An 11453-nucleotide genomic window follows, 5' to 3' on the forward strand; every position below is an offset into this window, starting at 1 on the left:
GAGACAGGAGTACGTCAAGGCTGTATATTGTCACCCTGCTTATTTAACTTCTATGCAGAGTACATCATGAGAAACGCTGGGCTGGAAGAAGCACAAGCTGGAATCAAGATGCCGGAAGAAATATCAATAACGTCAGATATGCAGATGACACCACCCTTATGGCAGAAAGTGAAGAGGAACTAAAAAGCCTCTTGATGAAAGTGAAAGAGGACAGTGAAAAAGTTGGCTTAAAGCTCAGCATTCAGAAAATGAAGATCATGGCATCCGGTCCCATCACTTCATGGGAAATAGATGGGGAAACAGTGGAAACAGTGTCAGACTTTATTTCTGGGGGCTCCAAAAATCACTGCAGATGGTGACTGCAGCCATGAAATTAAAAGACGCTTACTCCTTGGAAGAAAAGTTATGAACAACCTAGATGGCGTATTGAAAAGCAGAGATATTACTTTGCCAACAAAGGTCCGTCTAGTCAAGGCTATGGTTTTTCCAGTGGTCATGTATGGATGTAAGAGTTGGACTGTGAAGAAAGCTGAGCACCGAAGAATTGATGATTTTGAACTGTGGTGTTGGAGAAGACTCTTGAGAGTCCCTTGAACTGCAAGGAGATCCAACCAGTCCATTGTGAAGGAGATCAGTCCTGGGTGTTCTTTGGAAGGAATGATGCTGAAGCTGAAACTCCAGTACTTTGGCCACCTCATGCGAAGAGTTGACTCATTGGAAAAGACCCTGATGCTGGGAGGGGTTGGGGGCAGGAGGAGAAGGGGATGACAGAGGATGAGACAGCTGGATGGCATCACCAACTCGATGGATGTGAGTCTGAGTGAACTCCGGGAGTTGGTGATGGACAGGGAGGCCTGGCGTGCTGCAATTCATGGGGTCGCAAAGAGTCAGACATGACTGAGCGACTGAACTGAACTGAACTGAAAGCATTACATGTATACTGCATATATTCTGTGCTGCAATATGTATGTATATGTCAGTGTTGCATTGTGATTGGGGCAAGTGCAGGCACAGACTGGCTTCAGGCCCTCAGCTCTGCTGTGTGATCTTCGACAGGATTACTTAACCATTAAGAGAGTTAGGTGTGTCATTTCAAAGAGTAGGGATAATAATACCACATTAATACAATTGCTGTGAGATTAAATGGAAGCAGCTCTCTTAGCTCGGTGCCTCACGAAACACAGCCTCATAGACAGCTGTATTATCATCATCACTGGGGCATCAGCACTGAGAAATGGCTTGAACATTATCACAGAGGTACAGAAATATCTCCAAGTGAAGGATCACATACTCAACGTGTCAGTTTCCAATCACAAACCAGGACATTTTGCTATTATCTATTCTCTGTCTAGGACTCCTGTTGTTCCTTCCCTGCAGTCTTCTAATAATTTCATTCCTATCCGAATTTCAGCCCCGACGTCCTGTTGGATAACACGGTTAGTCTGCCCACAGTGGGCTTCAGCCCCGACGTCCTGTTGGATAACACACGTTTACTCTCGCCCACGGTGAGGTGTTGTTGTTGTTGCTCTTTTTGTTGTCACACTTGAAAGTTCGTGAGCCTTGTATAATTTATACTTCTAGCTACTTCTGAAAAACAACCAGAGCCAGCCACGGTGAACCCACATGCCTACCTGGGTAAAGCCAGGCTATAGCTAGGGGTCCCCTGCCCCTTGGGGTGTCTCTCCCTGGCTCCTGCACTTGTCCATGTGACCTGCTTACTGATGAGGCTTAGTCAGGTTTTGATATTGGACCAGCGTTTAGACTTGATATTCAAATTAACTCATTAGGATATATTCACAGGTTTTTTTGTTAAATTGAGGTGTGACTGACATATAATATTACATTAGTTTCAGAACTACAACAATTTGGTCTTTACATGCATTGTGAAATGATCCCTGTTATAACTCTAGTTAAAAACCCATCACCTTAGTCTACAAAATATTTTTTTTCTTGCAATGAGGACTTTTAAAATCTACTCTGTTAGCAAGCTTTCGAATATGCAATACAGTATCATTAACTCTAGTCACCATGTGGCACATACCTCCCCATGACATTTATGTTAGGGCTGGAAGGTTGTACCTTTCAGCCCCCTTTGCTCATTTCTCCCAGTCCCCAGTCCCTACGCACCCTTTGGCCAATCCTACTTATCTTTTCTCTGTAAGAACTTGCGGTTTTGTGTGGTTTTGTTTTGTTTCAGTTTCCATGATATGATATCACATGGTATTCATCCTTCTGACCCATTTCACTTAGAATAATATGCAGAAAGTTCATCCATCTTGTTGCACATGGTGAGATTTCATTTTTTATGGGTGAATTATTTTCTGGTGTGTGCGTGTGTGTATGGTTTTCCAGGTGACTCAGTGGTAAAGAATCCATCTGCCATCACAGGAGACACAGGAGAAATGGGTTCAATCCCTGTTGGAAATGGCAACTCACTCCAGTATTCTTGGCTGGAAAATTCCATGGACAGAGGAGCCTGGCAGACTACAGTCCATGGGGTCATAAAGAGTCAGACATGGCTGACCACACACGTGTGCACATGCGCACGTGCGTGCACACACACACACACACACATGGGGAGAGAGAGAGAGTAGTTTTTATCCATTCATGGGCATATGCATTGTTTCTGTGTCTTCAATATTATAAATATTATAAATAATGCTGCAGTACACATAGGGGTCCATGCGTCTTTTCAATATATGTTATAATTAGTGTTTTTGTTTCCTTCAATAAATACCCAGACATGGAATTGCAGGATCATCTGAGAGTTCTAGTTTTAATTTTTCTCAGGAACTCCATACTGTTTTCCGTAGTGGCTGCGTCAGTTAGCATTCCCACCAGCAGGGCACAAGGGTTCCCTTTCTCCACATCTCTGCCACCACTTATTTCTTTTCTTTTGATAATAGCCATTCTGACAGGTCTCAAGTGATGTCTCACTCTGGTTCTGATTTACATTTCCTTGAAGATTAGTGATACTGAGTATATTTTCATTTTTTTAGATTTTCGTTTGCCTGTTGGTCATCTCTGTGTCCTCTTTGAAAAAAAAAAAAAAGTCTATTCGGATTCCCTGCCCATATTTTAATTGAATTCTTTGTTTCTTTGTGATTGAGTTGTGTGAATTCACGGTATATTTTAGATACTGACTCCTCATTGGACATATGGTTGGCAGGTATTTTCTCCCATTCGGTGCATCGCTTTTTCATTTTGATGATTTCCTTTTCTGTGCAGAAGCTTTTTGGTTTCAGCAATCTCACTGATTTGCTTTTGCTTTTGTTGCCTTTACTTTTAGTGTCAAATCTAAAAAATCATCACCAAGAACATCAAGGAGTTACTGCCTATGTTTTCTTCTAGGAGTGTTATGGTTTTAGGTCTTACATTCAGATCTTTAATCCACTTGGAGTTAAATGTTGCATCTGGTGTAAATCATTGTCCAGGTCCATTCTTCTGCATGTGGCTGTTCAGTTGTCCTTACACCATTTATTGAAGAGACTGTCCTTGCCCTGCTGTATAGTCAAGGCTCCTTTGTCACAAGTCGGTTGGCCGTACGTGTGTGGGCTTACTCTGGCTCTCTGTCCTGTTCCATTAATCAGGATGTCTGTTTTTGTGTCACTGTCATACGGTTTTAATTACTACAGCTTTGTAATATACTTTGAAATCAGGGAGCGTAATGCCTCTGGCTTTTTTGTCCTTTCTCAAAATTGCTTTTGCTACTTGGGTTCTTCTGCAGTTCCACACAAAGTCGAGGATTGTTTATTCTATTTCTGTGAAAAATGCCACTGGAATTTTGATAAGTAGTACATTGAATCTGTAGGTTGCTTTGGGTTTTATATCACACTTTAATGATATTCATTCTTCTAATCCACGAATATAGAAAGTCTTTCAGTTTATTTGGTCATCTTCCATTCTTTTCATGAGTTTCTTATAATACAGGTTTTTCACTTTCTTCATTAAATGTATTCCTAGACATTTTATTCTTAAAGATGACATTATAAATGTCATGCTTTCTTCATTTTTCTTTCTGATAGTTCATTATTAGTGTTTATAAATGAACAGATTTTTGTATATTGATTTTATATCCTGCAACTTTATTGAATTTTTAAGCTAGTTTTAAAAATTTAACTAGTTTTTTTTTTTTGTAGAGTCTAAGGTTTTCTATATATAATATCATGTTATCTCCAAGTAGTGACAGTTTTACATCTTTTCCAGTTTAAATTCCTGTTATTTCCTTCTCTTGGCTAATTTCTCTGGCCAGGAATTCCAATATGATGTTGAATAAAAACAGTAAGAGTGGACATCCTTGTTTTGTTCCTGATATTAGAACAAAAGCTTTCAGTTTTCTAATGTAAATTGTTGCAACCACTATGGGTATTAGCTGTGGGATTGTCATATATGGCTGTTTTTTGGTGAGGGATATGTTTACAGTATTAACAGGGGGAAATTATTTCTACTGAAATTTTTGCTCACCAGGGAGTTTATTACAAATAATAAATCATTATGTTGTATATTTGAACCTAATGTTGTATGTCAATTATGTTGTTGTTCAATCACTGTCATTTCCGACTCTGTGACCCCATGGACTGTAGCACACCCAACTCCTCTCTTCTCCATTATCTCCCAGAGTTTGCTCAGATTCGTGTCTGTTGAGATGGTGATGCTACCTGACCATCTCATCCTCTGCTGCCCCCTTATCCTTTTGCCTTCAATCTTCACCAGCATCAGGGTCTTTTCCAGTGAGTTGGCTCTTCGCATCAGTTGGCCAAAGTATCAGAGCTTCAACTTCAGCATCAGTCCTTCCAATGAATATTCAGGACTGACTTCCTTTAGGACGGACTGATTTTATCTCCTTGCAGTCCAGCAGACTCTCAAATGTCTTCTCGAACACCACAATTCGAAAGCATCAATTCTTTGGCACTCAGCTTTCCCTATGGTCCATCTCTCACATCTGTACATGACTACTGGAAAAACCATAGCTTTGACTATACAGACCTTTGTCAGCAGAGTGATGTCTCTGCTTTTTAATATGCTTTCTAGGTTTGGCAATTATGCCTTGATTTAAAAAAAATGGAACATAGTGGCTATTTTGTATTTAAATGCATTTATACTTTGAATAATGTTATTCAACCTTACATAAGACACAGCAGCCATATATATAATTGAAACACTTTGCTGTACACATGAAAATAACACAATATTGTACACTAACTATATTCCAAGATAAAATAAAAGTTAAATTTAAGAAAATAAAAAGACACAGCAGACAGTCAAGTGGAAGGTAATCTTAAGGTGTAGAAAAGACATTTTAGGAGGAATGTGCTCTGTGTAAATACTCATGACACCTTATTGACCAATTCTACCCTCATAATGAATGAAATGAAAAAATACATGTGTATGTGTGTGTATATGTATGTATGTAAGGGTTTGGAGGATTGTGTCGCATAAATGATAATTAGAAGTTGCGTCTTCATTCGCTCTCAGGTTTGGTTTAGTACACCTCCAGAGCTGCTCATCAAATCTTGTGGGAGGTGTGCGTGTTTAGAATTATCTTTGGCTGCATTCCCCCTGCTTTGGTGATAATAAAGTCTGATCAGGGTATGTGAGTGTTGGATGCATTTTCAAAACAGATTTTCCTTTAGTAATCATTTGTTGTAAAGCATTAAAAAGATTCAGGAAAATCCCTTTGTAAATTTGTCATTGAAAAGGATAAGGATTAGATTTGTTGCAATATATATATATATATATATATACACACACATACATACATACACACACACATATTCACATACAAAGAGGACTTTGGCTTCTGGTATAACAGGTTTGTTGAATTTTACAAGATCCTCTATAATAAATTTTTGTTGTGTGATGTACAGCTGACAGAGTAACAAGAATATTCCAATTTGAAACTGAGTTATCTCTTCAAGCAAAATATTCTCAAGAGCAAAACACTTGAAAAAGTTGATCTAGAGCAGAATTGAATTTATTTGACATTTTCTAGTTGCCTAGATATCATTTTCTACCTTTATGAATAGTTTTTTATCTTTAACAATTGTTAAATTTCTCTGGTTAGTATTGTGTGTGTTAGTATATAAAGAACCATTAATGATCTGTCTCTTCTCAAAAACCCACTATTGTGGGTTCAAGGCGGCTCTTACAAGTAGTAGAATCCACTTAAAAACACTTACAGCAAGAGTCTCCTGAGGCTGGAGCCAGACATTGACCCTGAACTTCTGTACGTGCAGCCTCAAGAGACATTAACTATATAATAGGTTGTCCTACTTCTTCAGTAAATTTGAGTTCTTCAAAAAGAGCATTCAATTTACAATACAGTCTCCGTGTCTTGATTTACCCCTTATTTTCTTTTGCTGTTTTACCATTTCTATATTTGATGACATGATAATTTCTGTATTTGATGTCCTGATAATGATGAAATGTGTCCTACATTTTATTAGCTATCCAGTAGTTAAACTGACTACTATAGCCACACTGAAGAAATCCCGTGGAGTCCATCAAGACGTGGCTAAAGATGCATGTATTGCGTCTTAAGTAACATAAAATCTGTAACCAAGCATCTATGTCCTCAATTGCAGTGAGTTTTGCTAGAAAGGGGCTTTACTACCTGTGTGCAGTCTTTCTGATTACACACACGTAGACTGCCTCTCCCACTTAGGCCAGACGTGTTAAAGGCAGAAAATGGTCCACAAGGCAGTTCTGCTCTGCTCTGCTCTGCTACCCGGGGAGCATTCTGACCCTGCCATTTCCTCATTTGGAAGATGAGTTGTTTGATAGCCTCTCATCCTGCTTTTCCCATCTTAAAGTAGATGAGATGAGTCTAATAAATCCAAATCTCTCTTAAAAAAAAATGCTCCGACTCCTTCATACAGTTGTTTGCACACAGTCACCCTTTCTTCAGTGCAGTTTGCAGTTTTGGTTTTATGTCTTAGAGATGCTCTTGTGTTTTCTTACGTTATAAACATCTTACTCAAAATTAAGAAGCTAGAGGTGTGAGGCAGTTTTTTCTTAGGTTAGTTGTCTTAATGGAACAACTTGATTACAAAAAGTTTAATGTGTTGATACCAGAGCTGGGAGCCTGGTGAGGCGGTCTCATATGCTGTCTTGTCTATGGCATTGTTATTGTCAAGTCTGTAAGAGAACTTTCTGTCTCCCCCTCCACCACCTCACACACATCAGGGTAACACTCACTAACTGTAAGGCAGAATTATGAGGTGAGACCAATACAAGCTGCCTAAGTTATCGATGTAAAAACTCTGAAATTACTCTGAGATAGTTTCCCGTAATTGGGCTTCAGTCTCACTTCCTTTTCTCTTGTTCATTAAGTTGTTATGAAAACTGTTACACCTAGTCCATTAGTGAAAAGGTATGAATTGCATCTTAAGTAACGTAAAATCTGTAACCAAGCATTCCAAAGGCAGTTTGGAAGTTGCAGTTTCCAAAATAATGAAGCTCTATGACCATATTTTGAATAAGAAAAACAGACGACGTGATGTAATTTTAGTTCATCCTATGTTTTACTGTGGTAGAACGTAGCCCGGTGTTGTGTGTCGTAGTTATCTAATGAGGTGGATGAAACTGGAGCCTATTATACAGAGTGAAGTAAGCCAGAAAGAAAAACACCAATACGGTATACTAACGCATATATATGGAATTTAGAAAGATGGTAACGACAACCCTGCATGCGAGACAGCAAAAGAGACACAGATGTATAGAACAGTCTTTTGGACTCTGTGGGAGAGGGAGGAGGGGGATGATTTGGTAGAATGGCATTAAAACATGTATAATATCACATAAAAAAATAATAAATGTTAATAGAATAAAAAAAAAAAAGAAAGAAAGGCGTGTTCTGCTCCGTGGGACGTCTCTGTGTGTCTCTGACTGCTGCCTGCCTGTGTCGTTAGCTCACCTGTGTTTTCCTCGTTTCTGCAGCACCAACAGGATGACCTGCGAGGGCCCTGGGAGCCGCTGGCTGACTCAGTCAAGCCTTTCGGCTTTTGTCATTTGCTGAATTACAAATGTAGAACAGGATGAAGAGAGTAATTCCATCTTGTTTTCTCTCCTTCCAGGCTCTGTACAACTCAATCAAGAATGAGAAGCTCGAATGGGCAGTGTGAGTATGCTGCATGTCAGCCTGTTAGTGAATGGACTGCGTGCTCTTTTCTTAATGTTTTTCTTTGTGCCTCATCAGTGATTCTGGAGAAGGATTAATTGCACAGCCAGTTCTCATTTTACACCACCAGTGTCTTATCCTCTCTGTATAAGACACATAAACCCTGAGTATTCCATGTCTTTTTCTTGGTACCAGCATGCTCCTATTCTTATTTTAAACTGTTTGCTATGCCTATGTACATTAATTATCTTTTTATTTTTAAAAAATGGCATTCAGAAAGAAAGTACGAGTAAAGTAGGTAAAAAATTCCAAAATTTTTCCAAAATCTAATACACATGATGTGGCTACCATACACTTATTCTAATTATCTCCTTCTTATCATTATAGATAAAGATTTTCTAATCCTATTTCCTATGACACTAATTATACCAGGATATTGATAGATAAGCTTTGAGGAGTATGGTACTTGTATGTAATGAAGTCCACAGAAAGAATAGCAACAGCAATGCAAGAAGTAGCATTTCCTGAAAGATTTTGCACAGTTGTGAAAGTTCAGACAATAGTTACAGGGAGGGTGCTGCTGCAGAATTTGTAGGATAATATTCACTTGCAGAGGAGGAACCTTGGTGCTCTCTTATTTTATTTTTATTGACGTATGCTTGATGTTCAATATTATATAAATTACAGGTATTCAACATAGTGATTCACAAGTTTTAAAGGGTATATTGCATTCATAGTTATTAAGTTCTGGCTGTATTCCCCATGAGCACAATATGTCCATGCAGCTTACTTTGCACCTAGTAGTTTGTGCCTCCTGATCTCCTCCCCGTGTATTGTCCCTCCCGCCTTCCCTCCCCCACTGGTTTGTTTTCTGCATCTGTGAATCTGCTTCCTTCTTGCTGTAGTCAGTGGTTTGCTGTATTTTTTAGACTCCACATTGGAGTGGTGTCACACAGTCTTTGCCTTCGTCTCTCTGACTTGTCACTTAGCATTCTGCCCTCGTGGTCCATCCCTGTCGCTGCAAATGAAAAATTTCATTCTGTATGTGGCTGAGTAGCGTTCCACTGTGTATACACATCACATCTTCTTTATCCATTCATTGGTTGATAGACACTTAGGTGTCTTCCACATCTTGGAAGTTGTAAATAATGCTGCTAGAAACATTGGAGTGCATATATCTTTTTGGATTAGTGCTTTCTTCCCAGATATTTACCCAGCAGTGGGATTGCTGAATCATATGGATGTTCTTTAGTTTCTTGGGAAATCTCCATACTGTTCTCACAGTGGCAGCTCCAGTTTATATTCCCACCAACAGTGTCTGAGGGTTCCCTTTTCTCCACATCCTCACCAGCATTTGTTCTTTGTGTTCTTTTTGATAACAACCGTTCTCACAGCTGTGAAGTGATATCTCATCGTGACTTTGATTTGCATTTCCCATATGATTAGTGATGTTAACCATTTTTTCATGTGCCTCTTGGCCATCTGCATATCTCTTTGGAAAAATGTCTATTCGGGTCTTCCGTCCATTTTTTTATCATTTGCAAATATTTTCTCCCATTCAGTAGGTTGTCTTTGTGTTTTCTCAGTGGTTTGTTTTGCTATGCAAAACCTTTTAAGTTTAAAGGCTTCACTTGTTTATTTTTGCTTTTATTTCTTTGACCTTAGGAGATGGATAAAAAAAAAAAATATTGCTATGGTTTATGTCAAAGAATGTTCTGCCTATGTTTTCTTCTAGGAGTTTTATAGTATCTAGTCTTCCACTGAGGTCTTTAATCCCAATGTCGACTTTATTTTTGTATATGGTGTTCAAATGTTCTAATTTCATTCTTTTACATGTAGCTGTCCAGCTTTCACAGCCCCACTTATTGAAGGGACTGTCTTTTCTCTGTTGTATATTCTTACCTCCTTTGTCATAGATTAACTGACCCTGAGTGTGTGGGTTTATTTCTGGGTTTCTGTCGTGTTCCGTTGATCTATGTATCTGTTTTTGTGCCGGTACCATACTGTTTTGATTACTGTAGCTTTGTAGTGTAGTCTGAAGCCAGGAAGTGTGATTCCCTAGTTCTGTTCTTCTTTCTCAAGATTGTTTTGTCTGTTTGGGCTCTTTCATGTTTCTATATAAACTTTAAAATTATTTTTTTCTGAAAAAAAAATTTATTCTAGTTTTGTGGAAAAAAAAAATGCCATTATTATTTTGACAGGATTTACATTGAATCTGTAGATTGTCTCGGGTAGTATGATCATTTTAACAATAGTAATCCTTCCAGGCGAAGAACATGGTGTATCTTTGCATTTGTTTGTGTCATCTTCAGTTCCTTTCACCATATCTCACGCTTTTCCAACTATAGGTCTTTTACTTCCTTAGGTAGGTTTATTCATAGGTTTCTAACTGGGTTCCAGTTAGGGTCCAGGGAGATGCTTAGTGACCTCCCTAGGTGATGTGAGTGAGGGGAAAGGGAAGTATGACAGGGACCCACTTCTACCTCATACAAGCATCACACCTACTTCAAATAACCAAAGTAGCCCCATTTTTATCTTTTTAAAATATATAGAGTTCTACTGAATATTACTTTTCTCAAGTAATCCATACTGAAGAAAAGTTTTTTGAAAAGTACAGTCCAGTATTCCCATTTCATGTACTAGGTAAATGGAGCCAAGAAGCATTTATTAACAAATCCAGAGTCACAGAACTAGTGTAGAGACAAAGCCAGGATGTGTTTTTCTAGCAATCCTGGCTCCCCTTGGCAGTACCATGCTGCCTCACTTCTCTGTAGCCACACACTCTTTTTCATTATTATTATTTATTTTTTAACTGAAAGAAAATTGCTTTATAATATTGTATTATTCTCTGCCATACATCAGCATGAATCAGCCATAGGTATATGTATGTCTGGGCTTCCCTGGTAGCTCAGCTGGTGAAGAATCTGCCTGCAGTACAGAAGACCCTGGTTCAATTCCTGGGTTGGAAAGATCCCCTGGAGAAGGGATAGGCTACCCACTCCAGTATTCATGGGCTTCCCTGGTGGCTCAGATGGTAAAGAATCCACCTGCAAGGTGGGAGACCTGGGTTCAGTCCCTGCTTTGGGAAGATCCCCTGGAGGAGGGCATGGCTATCCTCTCCAGTATTCTTGCCTGGAGAATCCCATGGACAGAGGAGCCTGGGGGGCTACAGTCCATGGGGTCACAAAGAGTCGTACACGACTGAGCAACTGAGCACAGCACATACATATGTCTCCTCCCTCTTGAACCTCCCTCCCACCTCCCACCCCCTCCTACCCTTCTAGATTGGCACAGAGCACCAGTTTGAGCTCCCTGCATCATACAGCAAATTCCC

The 11453-nt window shown here is 39.3% G+C and overlaps 1 protein-coding gene across 7 annotated transcripts in view; it reads left to right on the forward strand.

The window, feature by feature from the left end:
• The window catches only part of PSD3 (pleckstrin and Sec7 domain containing 3), a 492335-nt gene that overhangs the window by 354619 nt on the left and 126263 nt on the right, over positions 1 to 11453 (forward strand). For all 7 annotated transcript variants that reach the window (XM_010846409.1, XM_010846403.1, XM_010846406.1 and 4 more), the window contains one exon: positions 8076 to 8119. In XM_010846409.1, the coding sequence (XP_010844711.1) occupies positions 8076 to 8119 (44 nt within the window). The remainder of the gene's footprint in view (positions 1 to 8075; positions 8120 to 11453) is intronic.

This window comes from Bison bison, unplaced genomic scaffold (genome assembly GCF_000754665.1).
Source record: "Bison bison bison isolate TAMUID 2011002044 unplaced genomic scaffold, Bison_UMD1.0 scf7180017864236, whole genome shotgun sequence".
In the NCBI taxonomy this organism is placed as follows: Eukaryota; Metazoa; Chordata; class Mammalia; order Artiodactyla; family Bovidae; genus Bison; species Bison bison.